The 18089-nt window shown below is 53.5% G+C and overlaps 1 protein-coding gene across 10 annotated transcripts in view; it reads left to right on the top strand.

The window, feature by feature from the left end:
* The window catches only part of SUGP2 (SURP and G-patch domain containing 2), a 32456-nt gene extending 23442 nt beyond the window's left edge, over window positions 1–9014 (top strand). For 8 of the 10 annotated variants that reach the window (XM_047843488.1, XM_047843495.1, XM_047843505.1 and 5 more), the window contains 5 exons: window positions 137–666; window positions 2546–2607; window positions 5293–5429; window positions 6127–6247; window positions 6802–9014. In XM_047843488.1, coding sequence (XP_047699444.1) covers window positions 137–666; window positions 2546–2607; window positions 5293–5429; window positions 6127–6247 — 850 coding nt within the window. In that variant the 3' untranslated portion in view covers window positions 6802–9014. The remainder of the gene's footprint in view (window positions 1–136; window positions 667–2545; window positions 2608–5292; window positions 5430–6126; window positions 6248–6801) is intronic. The other 2 variants (XR_007148882.1, XM_047843448.1) reach the window with 2 other exon arrangements.
* Window positions 9015–18089: the final 9075 nt, after the last annotated feature.

Raw genomic sequence — 18089 nt, 5'->3', positions numbered from 1 at the left:
AGCTGGTAGAAAGAGGTCAGGTTATTTGCTCCTTGGTCCCCCTCCCAGCTTTGTCGGATCTACTCTGGACAATGTCAGCAAATATGAATGTTCAGAGGACCCTCTGGTTAACCAGTGTATTTCATCCTTATCCCAGGTTTCTCCATGACCAAGATAGTTCAGCCTTCAAATTCTATCGGAAGAAAGTATTTGAACTATGCCCATCGATTTGTTTTACGTCATCTCCACTGAACCTCCACGCCGGGGAGAGTGCTGATTCTCAGGAGAGCCCCCATGACCCCATGGAAGGGGAAGGAGAGTTTGAAGATGATCCCCCTCAGCACGAGGCTGAGCTGGAGAGCCCGGAGGTGATGCCTGAGGAGGAGGAGGAGGAAGACGAGGAGGAGGAAGACGAGGAGGAGGAGGAGGAGGGGGGCGAAGAGGCCTCCACTCCTAGAGGGACCTCCAGGCCAGCAGGAGCGGCTGCCAAGTCTGAGTGCTCTGAGGGCAGCCCCCCCACAGATGGCCTCCCGAGCGAGGCAGCCGAAGATGGCCCAGCTGGTGCGCCTGCCCTGTCACAGGCCTCCTCGGGCGCCTGCTTCCCCCGAAAGAGGGTCAGCAGCAAGTCGTTGAAGGTTGGCATGATTCCAGCTCCCAAGAGGCTGTGTCTCATCCAGGAGCCCAAAGGTGAGTACCTGGCCGTCACCACGGCCCCCCTCGCGTGGAGCTTCCATTTAGCACCTGAAGAGGAACCGTGGTGTTCAGTTGTGGACCATGAAAAGTTGCAGAGATCAGGCGATGTCGCCCGATCGTTTGGAAGAATTTACTTGCCCTCAGCCCACGCTCAGCCGCAAGATGACCAAACTGGTCCCTGTCACCCTTCCTGCCTCTGATTACACTTGCTGACCTGGATGTTCCCTCCCCAGCTTCCCCCAGGGCCAACAGAACATGGGGTTGTTTGGTCTTGTGTTTTTAACCTAGAATAATTCTAGCGGGTTGGCACATCACCCCAAAATGTTCCTGTGAGGCTCACGTTGCCAGCTGGTGTAAGGTCAGCACTCCGAGGACACGCTGCTGTGTTAGTGCAGCAGCGGTGCGTTTGTGGTGGGTGCTGCTTGGTGCTCCCATTATTGCTCACAGTCCAGTGAGGGGGGTCCTGGCTGTGGAGGGCAAGGGCCTGGGTCATCTCAGCTCTTTCCTGCCCTTGACCTTGGGGAGTACCCAGCCTTCTGAGCCCCTGGAAGGCCCGGGGGAACGATGCCTGCTTAGTAATGATGAGGAAGGAGGACACAGGTGGGGCTGGTCTCAGGCAGTGGTTGGTGGGAGCCATGTGGTCTGCTGCCTTGGCCGTGGAAGGTCATCTCCTTTCCCATGGGGAAGGTCAAAGTTCATGAGATTCTATTTAATAGCAATAAAATGCATCCTTTTTAAGGGGACAGTTTGATGAGTTTTGGCAAATGTGTATAGGCATGAACTTCTCCAGTGCAGTGGAGCTGGAGCCTTTCTCCAGAAGTGTCTCTGTGTTTCCCTGTGGTCTCCTCCCCATTTTCTGGCCTTGTGGTTCTGCCTCTTCTAGACTGTCAGTAGGCAGAACGGCATCATATGCAGCCTTTTGATGGCCTGGCTATGGCCCAGGTTATTCCTTGTGCCTCCCGCCCCACCAGGTGTCTCCATACAACCAGGCCTGGGCTGTGCTTTACACATGGGGTTGACGCCGCAGTCCCTTCGCGTGAGGTGGTTGTAGTGAACGGTCCCCGTCTTGTGTCACCAGTGTGCTCTACGTTGTTGAGATGGTCGCACTCACCCCCAGGAGCATCAGTTCAGCTTCTCCTGCTAACAGAACAGTTCTTTGGTTTGTGTTTGGAAACCTTGGCGTTACCACAGATTGCCAGCTGTTCTGCCCTACTCTTAACGTCCTTCAGAGCTTACTGCTGATGGCAGCAGCCTATCTGAATGCCTCATACGTCCTTCGTGGGAGAGAAGTGGAGGGAGCTCTTTCTATTTTGGAAGCTCTCATTTCCTTGGGTGGTTGATGAGAAAAAAACCAGACCTGCTGATTCTCCTTCATCAAAAATAATGATATGATGTGATCCGGTGCTCTGTGTGAGAAGCATGGTTGGTTGTTTTTTACTGGAAATTCTATGTGGACTTTAACTCCTTATCAGCAGAACAGTTGCAGAGATACTAGGAGGGCACGAGGTTGCAAATAGTTTATTTGTTGAAACAAAGCGTATTTCTGCAGTCAGGAAAACGATCCGTGCATTGAGCCCTTTGTCGTAAACACGGGGAGTCCTGTGTTAAGTAGCCTCTTCCACATGGAGGCAGCCCCCAGTGGGCCGTATTCTGCTCTCTGGTCATGGATCACATGATTCCTGAGAGGACCCTGGCAGGGGGCACAGCTGGCTTTGGGGTCTGGGTTGTAGCTGCCTTCTGTCACCAGAGGGGTTGTTAGCCTAAACTGCAGCGCCCTCACTTTCTGAGTAATTTGGAAAGAGTACGTGTGTGTGTGTGTGTGTGTGTGTGTGTGTGTGTGTGTGTGTATATACATGTTTCTTATGTCTTCCAGTTCATGAGCCAGTTCGCATCGCCTATGACAGACCTCGGGGTCGTCCCGTGTCCAAAAAGAAGGTGAGCATGACAGTTCCCATGTATGACATAGTTAGTTAGAATTTGTCAGTGTTTCAAAGGACACTGTGACTTGTCACTAAGGTACTCTCATGCTTCAGACTGGCATAATGTACAAAGCACAACAAACAGCCTTTTTTCTCAGGGATTTCTTGGAACTGTTTTGCTTTGCCCAAAGCACAGGAGGGTAGTAATTAGTTATTTAACAAATAGGTGAGATCTGATATGTGCAAAGTGTTGGACAGATGAACAAAGGAATGTCCCGGCCCTTAAGTTCAGATTTAGTGGACTATAACTGTGGTTCAAGAGCATGCTAATATGTGTGTCCTTGTGTATTAACTGATGGACACCTCCTGTGTGCCAGGCCCCATCTGCCCAACCAGAGGTCGCAGCAAGCAGGGCCAACAGTGACAGGAATGTGTGTGAGTCTTGTGGCCTGTGTGCTATGGGTACGGAGAAGCAGGTCAAAGGGAGATGGGGAGTAATGTGGGGTTGGGGGTGCCATTTATTCAAGGAGGCCTGGAAGAGGCCCCAGGTTGGTCTTGTGTCAACAAGCAGCCCTTTGTGGCACCCAGATGGGGGTGGGGAGATGAGGAAGTAGAGGCAGTGAGTCCCCAGGTCACATAGGGCCTGTAGACGGAAGTTAGCAGCGTGGCTCCTTCTCTGGGGGAGGCCCTGGGGACCTGTGGCAGTTGGGTGGAAGACAGGGCCGCGGTGGCTGCTGTGCTGAGAGCAGCCTGTGGTTGGGGGGCTGGTAGAAGCCAAGGGCTGGGAAGGTGAAGACACAGTCAGTGAGACTTGCTGATGGGTTGCGTGTGGAAGAGCCAAAGCCCAGAGCTCTGGGCACCTGCACGGTTGTCTACAGGCACTTAGGAGGATGGAGCTGCCGCTGAGTGAAATGGAGAGCCCCTGTGGGGGCAGGTCATTTGAAGGAGATGCGCTGCACTCCAGACAGCTAGGCGGATATGTGCGGGGGCAGGTAAGGCTGGGTGAGGTCACCTGGGACGTATGTGGGGACATCCCAGGTCCTCAGAGGTCAGGGAGGTGAGCCAGCCACCCAGTGAGGTCTCTACTGGTGTCGAGTGGTGAGGAAAAGAGAGCCTGTGTGGTGGACACCGGTTGCAAATGGACGGTCAGTCTCAGTGGCCAGGTGAGGTGTCGGCGTGACCCCGGTTACAGCAGGGAGGAGGGACTTTCTGAGCCCAAAGCTCATGGTCCTAATCGACGTGTTCAGTTTGAATTTGTGCTGGCACCCGGCTGCCCATCAGGTGGCCCGGGTGAGGGCACAACCTGGTGAGGCAGCAGCCAGGTTCAGGCTCAACCTGGCCACTTAGTCTTGGCATCTAACTCCCGAGTCTCCGTTTGTGCATCTGTAAAGTGGGGCAGTCGCACCTACCTTTGGTTCGGAGATACCTCGAGAGTGAAAGTAAATGCACGTTAACCTGGCGTGCAGCAGTGCCCTGCAAACAGCATCTCTCCTTGGGGTGATGGCAGGCCCAGAGGAAGCTTCCCCTGCAACTCTCTGTGCACACCTCAGCCTGGCCTTCCCACACAGCTTTTCTCTAGGCGAGCAGCTCTCCTAAAGGGATGCAGGCTAGCCTTTTGGGGACCTGTGGCCAGCTTTTCCCTTGCCTTCCCCACCCTTTTCCTTCCCATACTTGTTCCCTGCTCAGATCCTCAGAACCTCACCATTACCCCTCCGCACCAGCTGCCTGGATCAGGATGGACGAGTCCATTCCCCAGAAGCACGTGTGGCCCTCTCAGCCTCCCCAGGCTGTCCTCAGTGTTTATTTAGTAAATGTTTTTAAAAAACAGGCTCGGGTGGTAGGGACAGTGGGTGCTCATGAATATTCATGAGTAAATGGAAATATTTTCTGCTCACACCAGGCAGGCCCCTCCTCCAGAGGTCCCCCCCACCCCCAGGCCTTTTAACCTATCTTCCCACAGCCAGCTCTGGGGCCCAGATCTTGTCTGGGGCTTTACCTGCAGGTTCTTTTCGAGCCCTGTCCTTCTTCCCAGCTGTACCAGTTCTCAGTGAGGTCTGCTTTGTGCTAGACCACGGATCCCAGAGTGCCAGTAAAACCTAGTCTCTGCCCTTGGGGAGCTCCCAGATCTGGGAAGGGCCGGCTGGACAAATAGACAAGTCATTTGGGTTTGCCGAGCAATGTCTGAGGGCGGCCAGAGAGGTTTCTGCTCAGAGTTCTGGAAGCCCACAAGAGTGTTCAAGATGGAGTAGAAAGGACCTTGCAAGCCAGTTTTCCACACAGTCTGTCTCTGCAGCAGATTCATGGCCTGTTTGGCCCCCTCCTGCCTCAGCCCCGTCTCCCCTCTGACTTCTGCACTCCCGGGGCCTTCCTGCCTCAAGCCTATGCCCTGTCCTGGTTACCCCCAGCCTGGGGTGTGCCCTCTGGTCATCGCAAGTTATCACCACTTAGGATTCTTTCTACTAACCCCTTGGCCTCAGGGCCACCCCCCACCCCTGCCTCTTGTGGGGTTTTCCTCATGGTCTTAGCACCTCAGAGAATGTTGCTGGGAACTGGGGAGGGGCCTATGGCTTGATCCCAAGTGTCTATGGAATCCAGGATGGGGGGTGGGGGGCAGTACTGGACCGTGTCAGGAGCAGCACAGGCAGACTCTCACTCCACGTGCTTGCTGCAGCCCACTTGCCATATTCTTCTCTTTCCTCAGAAACCCAAGGACTTTGACTTTGCCCAGCAGAAGTTAACCGACAAGAACCTGGGGTTCCAGATGCTGCAGAAGATGGGCTGGAAGGAGGGCCATGGCCTAGGCTCCTGTGGGAAGGGCATCAGGGAACCCGTCAGCGTGTACGCAGCAGGCGCTGGGGCCGGGGTGGGAATGGGCAGCGTGCTTGGGATAAGAAGCTTTCTTTGGGATTCTGGTCCTAAGTCCTTTGATCTGCAGCCTGATTTCTTGGCTCCCCTCATGTTAAACATGGCTTAAAGCCGGCAGGTTTGTTTTCCTAACAAAGGGAGTCTTCAGATGAGATGAGAAGCAGATCGTTTACATATGCAGGTGTTCCTACAGGCCCCTTGCTGCACTTGCACAGACTATTTAAATGACTCCTTGGCCCCTGGCATTTCAGCCACAGTCGTTATTGTCATAAAAGCTGAGTGGTAATTCTAGGTAGTAACAATAAAAACCACTTTCCCTTTGCCTGGAACCCTTAAGCAGGCTAGCCAGGGAAACCGTGGCCCAGAGTTTGTCAGGGCCCATTAACATCCAGCAGGCATTTCATTTAAAACTGAGCTTGTCACCTGCGGGGGGAGGCTTTCTGCTATAATCGGGGGCTTCTGAGCTCGTTCCTCAGAAGGTCCACACACCTGCACAGGTGAGTACCCCTTGTTCCGCGCTGTGAATCGTGTCTTCACTTTCCCTTTCCTTTGCTGTCCCTGTTGTGTGTCCCACATGCTTCCATCCCACTCTGACTGCTCGTGCCGTTTCCAGTTTCCTGGTGGCCAGGCTTTGTGCTCAGGTGTGGCTAACTCTCCATTTTGCTCCTAGGGGAACTGCCTCGGAAGGGGAGGGGTTAGGTGCCGACGGGCAGGAGCGCAAGGAAGACACATTTGACGTGTTCCGTCAGAGGATGATGCAGATGTACAGACACAAACGGGCCAACAAATAGGTATGTGTGTGAGCTAGTGCGTGGGGCTTTCTGCCTAAGTTGACATTCTGGTACGTAGAGACGATTTCTCCAGAAAAGTCAGAGATCCCCGTTCCCAAAACCAAACGTCAAACCACACACGTACACAAAAAAAATCAAAAAATTCTATGAGGGTAACCAGGAGCGTTTAGACATGGATGTGTCCCGCCTCTCACCTTCCAGGTTTGGTTGAAGGAGCGAGCCCCACGCTCACCAAGCACGGCCGCACAGCTATGTGCAGCTCAACAGCGGGCCTTGGTGCAGGGCTCCCAGGCTCAACTGCACGCGGCCATCCCGGGGAAATAGGCCACCGCGGAAATGGCCTTGCGTCCTGCACGTGTAAGGGCGATCTGGAAGCCGTCACTGCAGAGGGCAGTGGCTTTGCCACATCCCTTTCTGAGCATCTTCAAATCCTTTCGTTCTCAAGGGCCTTGGGCCCATATAAATATCCCGTTCTTTCTGCTCTCTTTTTAGCTGCCTTCCCCACCCGTAATTTCCAACTCAGTTTTGAACAAAATCGTTCTCTCCCTGAATAGATGAAACCATTGGTGAGAAAGATCAGGCTTGAAGGAGCACTTACTCTTAGAGCGCCACCTCTGCCCTGGATCTGCCCTGGAGCCAGTGCCCAAGTAGGTTTGGTGTGTCCACGAGAAACAGAACGTCTCTGCAGGTCCTGTACGGAGGTTCCGCTGGCTTTTCTTCTTCTTCTTAAAGGATAAAAGAGTGCATCATTCCCCATCTGCTTTTGCTTTCCCCCCTTCTTCTAAATGCTTGTGGCAGCCAGTCCCCTGCAGGTCTTTCCTGGTCCCCCCTCAGAAGGGGTACTGCCCTTGGATAGTGCTCAAGAGCCAGCTCCTGTCGGGTTTCCCGTCCCAGGGAACTCTCTCTAGAAGTGCTCTGTTAGCAACCTTGATGCCAAACTGATGACAGATTGTGTCTTTGTGTGGCTTGCAGACTGTAAATGGGGGACAGAATTCAGTATTAGCCAAGTCCATGCTGGTAGTGCGGCCTGCCGGTCGGAGCATCGGAGCTCTTTGAACAAGTGGAGATACTTGATTCGATGAACGTGTTATTTATGGAGTCTCAGCTCTTAAGTGCATCCCAAGAGACTTAATGGAAGTTTAGCAACAGTATAATAGAGCCGTATTCAGTGGGGAGTAATCGTTACATTGATGAAACTTCCCCCAAATTCACATGGCTCCTTAGAATCCACCAACTACAGTGTGCTTCGTTTTAAAACCACATGTGGAGTCTCTCCTACAAGGGGCTGGGAGTGTAAACTCTTCAAGACGCTTCATTTTTGGCATGTGCAGTAGGGTAAAGAATTGTTTTCTCAGAGCCTTTGTACGGAACAGAAAGCATCCTCGTGGGGCGGGCTCCGCAGCTGTTTGCTATTTCCAGGCGCGTGATTGCCTCCCTTCCATCTTCTCCCGGCGCTCCGCTCCTCGCAGCTACGTGCGAAGTTCTCAGGCTGTGGGAATCTCAGCCCTTCCTCATAAAGCAGCAGTGTTGAAGTTTTAAATACGTGCTAAAACCTGGGAAACTTGGGATCCTGCTGACACTACAAGCTTGGGGGACACAGCAGCGAGTTACCGTGTTGGCCAGTCTTCACTTTTTTCAAGCCACAGGCCCCAACCGTGGTCCCAGCTTGCTCCAGCTCTGTCTTGTCGGGCCCACACCCACCGTCACAGGCCTGTGCCGTATCTCTTCCAGGCTCTGCTTGCTTCTGGTTGCTTCTGTTGCATGGGCAACAGGCAGATCTTTATGGCCAGGGAGATGCTGGAAATGCCTCCGCAGAGTTGAAGCAGCCTGCACAGGTGGTGTGGTTTGGGGGAACCGCAGCCGTAGGGGTTCATCTCTTTTCTTTCCTAATCCTTCCAGTAGCCTTCCTTGTTGGCTGTGGGTTGGGCACATGGATGGAACTCTGAGAACAGGGCCTCTGTCCTCTGGCCTTTCACAGAGTGCCCATCGGCCCTGAGCAAGGCATGTACTCCCCAAATAGGTTCTAGCTCTTTCTCTCCAGCATAGATAGCTCTGACCATCATATTCACTTTGTGCTAGTATATTCGTTCTTGGACTTCTCCGCTTTTGTTTGTGAGTAAAATGCTTTAGGAATTACCAGGGTATAAGCTCTGTCCCCGCAGCCTCCTGCCACCCTTTCTCCTGGGGATATCCCGCTTCGAGCTGACCCCGTGAGCCTTTAGCACACGTCAAAGAGAACACCTCCTTCTTGATCCTGGAAAGTCCTCTGAGCACTCAGGCGATGCTTTTCCTGTGGGTGTGGTATCATAGGAGCCGGGGCGGAGCCTGGTGGCGAGTCCTTGTGCCAGCTGTCGGCCAGGGACCAGCACTGGCCCTCCGAGCTCGCCCTTGCTCCCTCTGGCGAAGTCTGCTCACGGGGAGCGTGCGTGCGAGTGTGGTGTGTGGTTGCATAGCCTTGTCAAAGTCACAGTGTCTTTTCTGTCATTCTAGTTCCAGGGTCTCTTCCGTGAGGACGACAGGCATCCGGAAAGTACTAACTCACCACTTTGGGTGCTTACTGTCTCTGGCTTGTTTCCATCACTGGAAATCATATAGAGAATTTTAGCGTTTTGGTCCTTGGTAAAACCTAGAAGACATTTGTGATGTTACAAAATGGAAGTTTTGGGTTTTTTCTTTTTTTTTTTTTTTTCTTTCCTTTTTTTAAATCTAAGAAGTTGTGAATGTTGTTAATCATTTAGCAGTTGCAATAAATGTAGAGGAAACCCAATTTTCCATGGTCTCTGTTGTGTTTTTAAAACTTGGCTGGCCGGGGAACACATGAGAGATGTTGTAACACCTACATTGGACAGAGTGTCGGAGAGACATGCCCTGCTGCCGGTGACTCTCCTGTCCCCTCAGGCTTTACCCGCTCCCACGGTCGGGGTTCCAGCTGTCAGACCAGGGCCCACCCAGGCTTTCCCTGACTGAGGACGGCCTGTGCGCTGTCTGCAAAGCTCCCTGCTATTCCCATGTGCTGCCCAGCCTGCGTCTGATTCTTCCACCGACAGCGCCTGGCCCTTGGGGGAAGGGGTGAGGGCAAAGGCTACAGCGGGCACGTACCAGACCCGCAGGGGCTTCCACGTGACAGCAGAGTAATGGGGAGGAGCCAGGCTGCTGTTGTGCCCAGCGCAGGGGGTTGCCCAGGAAGGGTTTGGGGTGTCTGTCGGCCGGTTAGGGGCAGGTGAAACCGGCCCCCTAGGAGCTGGTGTGGGGACCTAAGCCTCCCTTCTCCTTGCTGTGTCCTGGAGGACACACGGGAGTGGCAGGGGTCCATTTGACCGTGATGGGAGCTGTTGCCAGTCAAGAATGTCCCTCCCTTGCCTTCATCTTCACAAGAGCCCACCCACGAGGGCAGTGTCTGACTGGGCTTTAGCGCCCTCCCTGAGAAAGTCCCCCAGAACCCCACGGCCACCCCACCTCATCTCCCACCCCCTCTCGGGAGACTGGAGGTAGGGGGTGAGCAGAACTCTCCAGCAGATGCCCCTAACTGGCCGACAGCTCCTCTTCTCACCTCCGGGGCTACTGAAGATTCCTTAGATGAGGACACCTGGAGTGTGGGTCTCCTTCCTGGGACACCCGTCTAGGCTTTGACCTCAGGCTTGTTTCGCCTCTGCGATCTGGGAAGGATTTCTTCCAGTTTGGAAGTTGAAATTTCCTCTGCTCTCTTGTTAATTTAGAGCGAACTGGGACCTTTCATATGTCATTCTCGGCCTCTAGGGCCCCACCTCGCTCATTCTCTCCAGCGTCCTCTCCTGGAAGCCTTCTGGATGCCCTAGGGCCCCGACAAAAGCAGAAGGTGCTGCTGGACACTGAGGGGCACCTGGGTGGCTGAGTCGGTTGAGCGTCCGACTTCGGCTCAGGTCATGATCTCGCGGTCTGTGGGTTTGAGCCCCGTGTCGGTCTGTGTGCTGACAACTCGGAGCCCGGAGCCTGCTTCGGATTCTGTGTCTCCCTCTCTCTCTGCTGCTCCCCTGCTCATGCTCGCTCTCTCTCTCTCTCTCTCTCTCTCTCTCTCTCAAAAATAAATGAACATTAGAAAAAAAATAAAAAGACCACATACTTGCTGCCTGGAGACACGTGTCCTCGTGCGACTGGAGGTCTCCAGTCTTCTCACGGGAGTAGAAACTTCTAGTACTGTTTGTGAATAAGTAACACCTGGCCAAAATCACAAGCTACAGAAGTGTGTCCTACGGAAAAATGTCTCCCCGACCCCCCAGCACCCAGGTCTCGGATCCCTTACATGTAGACGACTGTGTACACAGGCATATTTTAGGTAGAACCTTTCTCAAAGGGACTGCCATTTATTTAGGGGCCCCACCCAGAGGCATTTGAATCGTTCCCAAGCCTTGGCTCCTGTATCCCAGAACACTCTCTTTGTGGCTAAAGCCCTAGAAATCGCATTTCTGGGACCAAGGGGGTGCTCCCCGGCATCTCCCCACCTCACTGCCTCCACAGCATTCCCATGCCATGTGGTTTTTGAGGTGACCCTGTCGGCACTTTGGTTTTCCCCAGCTGTGCCTGCCTCTCCAGGATACGGGGGGCTGTGGTCCCCGCAAGAGGCGGGCTCTGCCCTCCAGGTGGACTGAACCATAAAGCACGGGCCCTGACGCCTCCAGACCCTGTCCCCATTGCCCTGCTCCCTTTGGGGACCCAGCTCTGCACCCCTCTCTGCTTCCTCCAGGTGTTCCTACTCTGAGCCCATCACTCCCGCCACAACCGCCGCTCCCCCCAACTTCAACCTTCCCAGAGCCGGTGCCCACCTAGCTGCCGGTGACCTTGTCTGGCCTGGGCAGAGGGGACCCTGGCCCTCTGGGTCTTGATGTCCCCTCTCTGCAATGACTGCCTGATGCCCACCCACGGCGAGGAGGATCTTGAAGGCCGCAGATGCGCCAGCAGGGAGGAGGCCACAGCCAACCCTCCCCACGGGCGGTGAGCGGCGGGACTTTTCGAGCCTTGGTTTCTTTCCAGTGAGATGGGGCCTTGGGCTTGCAGAGTTAAAAGCAGTAATCTAGGAACGCTCATCGAGAGAGTGTTCAGAGGGGCTGGTCTCGTTTCTGAGCTTGTTTCCCCTTGTGAGGCAGACCTTACGCGTGAGGATCCCCAAGCCTAGTCATGGTGCCCTCGGCCCCTGCCCCCCTGCCGGCTGGAGGGCTCAAGGTCACACCTCCAAACTAACCACCTTTGGCAGAGGCGGGTCGAGGCCCAGGGTCAGCCAGAGAGGGGTAAACTGCGGAACTCCCATGTGTTTGGGGGATCGGGTGTCGGTTGCCCGGAGGAGGGAGGGTGACAGTGCTGTAGCTGGAGTCAAATTCTCGCCCGGCTACTACTCTGCCCGCCGTCCCCCCATCGTACACACGGGGAAACTGCGGTCCAGAAAGAGGAAGAGCCTGACCCCAGGCTGCGTCGGTTCTTTAAAGCCTTTGCGCCCTGTTTCCCCGTCTGGGGGCGGGGGGCAGCCCTGTGTTGCAACAGGCAGCAGCCTTTCCAGCCAGTGGCGGGGACTTAGAATTTAGCCCCAGGGTCAGGTATCGGTTCCTACTCATAAATGTCAAGTATTGAGGAGGCTCCTAAGACACCCAGCTGGCCATCAGTGGAGGTAGGTGACTCTTCACCATGCCCCCAGACTCTGCTACGTCTGTGGGACCTCCATTCAACCTCCAGGGCCCGCCTCCCACATCCCCTCCAGGCAGCCCACCCTGCTCTCTCCAGACCAAGACCTGGCTGCCCCTCTGGCTTCCGCAGACCTGTCCCTGACCTCCCTGAGCTGAGGTTGCCCGGCTCTGTGTCACCCAGGCTGGGGCCTCCTGCACAGGGGACTGCATCTTATCTTTAAACCCTCAGCGTTAGGGGCACCTGGGTGGCTCAGTCGGTTGAGCGCCCGACTTCGGCTCAGGTCGTGATCTCACGGCTCATGGGTTCGAGCCCCATGTCGGGCTCTGTGCTGAGAGCTCAGAGCCTGAAGCCTGCTTCATGTTCTGTGTCTCCCTCTCTCTCTGTCCCTCCCCCGCTCATGCTGTCTCTCTCTGTGTCCCAAAAATAAATAAACATTAAAAAAATTTTTTTTAAATAATAAACCCTCAGCATTAAGTGAATGTTTAGTGAAAGGACAATGAGCAAGGGAACTTTGTCTAAAGTTCCCTCCTACAGATGGGACCCGCCTTGGGATGGACGGGTGGACTCTAGTCGGGTCTCAGCTTGGGGGTGTAACAACAGGTGACCTTGAGCAAGCTCTGTGCACTCTGGGGCCCCCATTTCCTTCATCCATAACACTGGATAATGAAGCATGAGCTAGGAGAGTCAAGAATGCCCTATTGATTGAAAAGCCACTTTTCTATGGTATTTACATCACTGTATTAATATATTGGACTACTTAGAAATATAAATACAAACTCTTTTTCTAATTTTTTAATGTTCGTTTCTTCTTGAGAGAGTGTGTGAGCAGGGAAGGGGCAGAGAGAGAGGGAGGGAGAGAGAATCCCAAGCAGGCTCTACACTGTCAGCACAGAGCCCGCCGTGGGGCTCAAACTCATGAGGGGTGAGATCACGACCTGAGCTGAAATCAAGTTTCAAACACTTAACCGGCTGAGCCACTCAAACACCCCCAAACTCAAATATATAAATGCAAGGTCACTAATTCTGAAAAAACCCGCACCCACCTATTAACAGAACTTCCTTTGCAAAGCGGGCTGGGTCGTGGATGAAATCTGCACTATTTACCGCATACATTTCTGTGTGGCTTGAAGTCTTTGCTTGTTATGGTTTTTGAATGACAAAAAATTAAGTGTCGATGAAAATGTGGATGATAAACTCAGCCTTGGATTTGTTTTGAGAACCAAAGGAGATCACAAGTGTCAACTTCAGAGCCCATAGCACAGACTGTTTACTGTGACCAATCTTCTGTTACTGGCCCCCTGGACTCTAATTCTCACATCCAGCAGAAGCTGGTCCATTTCTCAGTGGAGACACTGAGGCCCTGGACAATCTGACTCCAGACCCACACTCAATGTCAGGATTTCCACCTGATCTAATCTGGTTTTGAAGCTCCCCACACACACACACGTGTGCTCACATGCGCAGCCACAAACATATGCACGCATGCATGCACATACACAGAGATACACGTGTGCGCGTGCAGGCTCAAAGACACGCGCAGACACGCACACACATGCACACGCAAACACGCCATTTCTATTTCCCACCAAGCCCATGCTCACGGCCCTGGGAACTTGGCCGTTTCCAGGAATTGCAACTCCCCTATGCATCCGGCACCAGCCACTTCCTTCAGACCCCAGGAGGGGGCCTCACGAGCTGAGCTTTGCTCTGCTCCAGTTTTCTCCAGAGATTTCTCAGGTCGGCCTTGTGGGAGTGCCGCCCTCAGTTCCCGGAGTTTCCTGGTCCGGGTGGGGGGGAGCGGCGAGGTTTCCGCTTAGAGATTTCAACATCCACGTCTAAATGACTGGCTCTTTTGCCTGGAGGCAGCTCAAAGCAAAGGGGAACTTGAGGTCTGGAACACCCTGTCTTAACGTGTCCTCACTGTGCTGTGTGACCTGCGGCCCGGTGATGCGCCTCTCTGAGCCGCAGTTTCCTCATTGATAACAGGGGAAGTAGTGTCTCCTACCAGGGCTCTGAGAATCAAAGGCAGGACACTGCGAAGCTCACAGACGTCAGCTGCACAGGATGACCGTCCTGAGTCACTGCGGACTTGTCACTTTCCCATCCGCTTGCTCTTCCTGCTACGGATAAAGGTCCCCAGTCCTTACCTAACCCCTGTGATGTGGTACAAGGGTCACAGTGGGGGACCTTGGGAAATTCACTTCACCCCTTGGTGCCTCAGTTTCCTCATTTGTGTAATAAGGATATTCCTCCCGCCCTCCCTCTCTGTCATCTGATAGCTATAGCGGAAGGGTCAGGATTGTATTCACCGAGAAGAGTTTCTGTGTAAGGGATTCGGAGGACGGCAATGCAGGCAGCCAGTAAATGGCCGAGAAGAAGCCCTGGTGGCTGAGTCAGTGAGGCGTCTGAGTTCAGCTCAGGTCATGATCTCACGGCTCGTGAGTTCGAGCCCCGCGTCGGGCTCTGTGCTGACAGCTCGGAGCCTGGAGCCTGCTTCGGATTCTGTGTCTCCCTCTCTCTCTGCCCCTCCCCTGCTCATGCTCTGTCTCTCTCTGTCTCAAAAATTAATAAAAACATCAAAAAAATTTAAAAAAAAAATTGCCAACACCAAATACTTGCCTGTGTTGGTTGGCGAGGGAGGGCAACATCCCCTCCCTGCTGGGATCACCCAACCTTTTGGTTTCTAACTGGTGTAAACATCACATAAAATTAACCATTTGATTGTGAACAACTCAGTGGTGGGTAGTACATTCACAATGTCGTGCGACCAGCAGATCTGTCCGGTTCCAGAACATTCCCGTCACCCCAAAAGGAGACCCTGGGTCACTCCCTATTTCTCCTAACCTCTCCAGGCCCTGGCGACCACTAATCTCCTTCCTAAGTCTGTTCTGGACTGTTCTGGACTTTCTGGACTTTCTGCCAGTTCTGGACTTTCCACGTAGATAGAATCATACACTATGTGGGTTTTTTGTGCGTCTGGTGTCTTTCACTGAGCGCAACGTTTCCAAGCTTCCTCCGCGTTGTAGCGCGTGTCAGGGCTTCATTCCTTTCTCCGGCTGAATAATATTCCACTGCAGGGATGGACCACATTTTGTTTATCCGTTCATCCATTGATGGACATTTGGGCACTTTCTACCTTTTGGCAATTGCGAACAGGGCTGCTGCGAACGGGGCGTACGAGGATTTGTGTGAACACCTGTTCTCACTTCTTTTGGGTCTATTCCCAGGAATGGGATTGCCGGATCATGAGGTAACTCTACATTTAGCCTTTCGAGGAAGTGCCGAGCCATTTTCCACAGGGGGTTGGACCCTACATCGGACTTTCCGCCAACCCATCTGAGCCGATGTCTTTAAGAGCCTTGTTCCTCGCAGGGGCACCTGGGTGGCTCACTCGGTCAAGTGTCCGACTTCGGCTCAGGTCATGATCTCATGGTTGGTGAGTTCGAGCCCAGCATCGGGCTCGTTGGGCTCTGTGCTGACAGTTCAGAGCCTGGAGCCCGCTTCAGATTCTGTGTCTCCCTCTCTGCCCCTTTCCTGCTTGCGCTGTGTGGGTCTCTCTCTCTCTCCAAAATAAACATTAAAAAAAAATTTTTTTTTTTTAAGCCTGTTTCTGGGGCCGCCTGGGTGGCTCAGTCAGTTGAGCGGCTGACTTCGGCTTGGGTCATGATCTCACGGTCCGTGAGTTCGAGCCCCGCGTCGGGCTCTGTGCTGACAGCTCAGAGCCTGGAGCTTGTTTCGGATTCTGTGTCTCCCTCTCTCTGACCCTCCCCCATTCATGCTCTGTCTCTCTCTGTCTCAAAAATAAATAAACGTTAAAAAAAAATTTTTAAATAAATAAATAAATAAATAAAGCCTGTTTCTGTCCCTCGCAAGGGCAAACCCACTGAGGTCAACCCAGGGCGGGAGGCCTATCCACAGGGCTTCCAGGAGCCTTGCTGGTGCTGGCCGAATCCTGGGGACAAAGCAAATAGAGGGAAGGAAGGGAAAAATTAAGGGAACTTCGGATATGAAATGTGATGCAGCTTTGAACAAAGCAGTTAACACCCTGGGAGAGAAAATCCGGTCGCAAAGGGTGGTGTGATTTTCCCAAAACTTTTGGAAGATGTGGACAGGATCCCCCATATAGGAGGACACGGAGAGGCCGAGAAGACAGAGCTTCTAACCTGGGAAAGTGGGCGGGGCAGGGGGGGAGGGGTGTTTCCTACCCCGCCCCCCCGCCTCCCCCCCCCCTCGCCTGTCGCGTGCACATGCATGCCTGCGCGGTTTGAAAAAAAAGCCATTGAAGAATATTCAAAGGAAGTGAAAATGACGAAGCCCATGCTGGCAGCAATTGTGGGTCTTTGTTTTGGAGACAGCTGTGCTTTTCGGAGGAAAAAAAGCACCAGATTTGCATGGAGCCGGTCTCTTTCCGCGTCGACCTGGAGATAAAGCTTCCTTTCAGGACCTCTGTCTACGTGAAAGTCTCTCCAGCTTCTCCCTGGCAGAGTCTCTCGGTTGCCTTCCTCCCTCTATCTGTTGATTTCACTCACTCGCTCATTCATCCGTTTGCCACACGCCTAACTGGGGGAACTTTCTATCCAGCATCTAAAACCCCACGATGAAACTGCGAGCTGCGTAGTCAGTGATTTGAAGGGAACATCCAAGGTACAAAGAAAGCGAAGGAGTGGCGCCCGGTCTGGGAGGTTACGTGTCATGAGGATGAATAAGAGCATGCCAGGCAGAGGGGATGGCACATGCCAAGGCTCTGGGGTACAAATGAGCCTGGCTGTGGGAGGGAGGGGCGGGAGGGAGTCAAGGTTGAGGGGCTTGTGGGGGGGGGGGGGGAGAGACAAATATCTATTATGTTTGGAGGCAATGGGGAGCCATGGGAGGCTTCAGAGCACAGCAGGGGAATAGCCCCATTTGTACTTTTTTAATCATAAAACCCACATCAAATTCACAATTTCAAAGTGAACAATTCCATGGCATTTAGCACATCCACGACATCGTACAGTCATCATCTCGAACGTTTGTATCACCCCCAAAGGGAACCCTGCGCCCATGACTCATCACTCCCCAGTCCCCCACCCCCAGCCCCTGGCAACCACTCTGCCTTCTGTCTCTATGGATTTGCCTGTTCTGGACATTTCCTATCAATGGGATCACACACCGTGTGACCTTTTGTGTCTGGCTTCTTCGATTTATACTTGTAAAAGAGTAATCTGGAAGGGCAGGAGTGGAAGCGGGCACCGTGCTGTGCCGTGCACACCCCTGGATGCCTACCCCCATTTAACCGCAGCCAAAGGAACTCTGCTGGAGGCACCCCCTTTCGTGTTCACCCCTCCCTCCCCCCCACCGCACAGACTCCCCGCCCTTGTCTGCCCCGGAGCTTTCTTTAAAAATCACTCACCCGCAAATCCTCTCCCAGGCTCTGCTCCAGGGGCAGGCCACAGGTGCTAGAGGCCAGGGGGGAGGGTGTCATGTCCTCCAGTCCCCTGTACATGCCTCTCCTGCCCCGAAGTGGGCCAAGAGAAACAGAGCCGCGGCCCCTGTGTGCTGGATGGGCAGCTGTTTGGCAAAATGATCCGATACAGTTACCAGGAAGGATTTTCCAAGCAGTTCCATCGGTGCAGTGATGCCTCCGCTCCATGAAGCTGTGTCCGAGCAGCCTCGACCTCAGGCCATTGTGTGACCCTTCCCCCCGGAGCCCGGACCTGAGCTGTCCACTCCATCTTCTGGTCGTCAGCATTCTTGGTGGATTATTGCAGTGGGCGGGGATGGCTGGGCTCAGCTGTGTCCCTCAGAAAACTTTCCAGTGTCGAGTAAGCAGGAGCCTAGGTGAGCTGGGAGTGTCCTGGATGACATCAGATGTTATAGAACATCAGGCACAGCACAGGGCACTCGCCACACAGGCTCCCTTCATCTTTCATCGTCCTTTCATCACAACCTGTTTTACAGATGAGGAAACTGAGGCCCGGAGAGGTGGTTTAACAATCTTTATCACACCACTAATAAAGGCTGTATCCATGAGAATTTCTAGCTGCATAAAGCCAAAAGGGAACTAATTGGCTAATGGAATAGACAATGACAGCTTCAGGCTTGGCTGGATCAAGGGACTTAACCAACCTCACAGGGTAGCATCTTTCTCCATCTCTTGGCTCTGCTGTCCTTGTGTCAGCTTCATTGCCGGACGAGATGGCAGCCAGAAACT

Source organism: Prionailurus viverrinus, chromosome A2 (assembly GCF_022837055.1).
Source record: "Prionailurus viverrinus isolate Anna chromosome A2, UM_Priviv_1.0, whole genome shotgun sequence".
NCBI lineage: Eukaryota > Metazoa > Chordata > Mammalia > Carnivora > Felidae > Prionailurus > Prionailurus viverrinus.
Note: the sequence above shows the minus strand (reverse complement) of the source record. Positions and strands in the feature narration are given on the sequence as shown.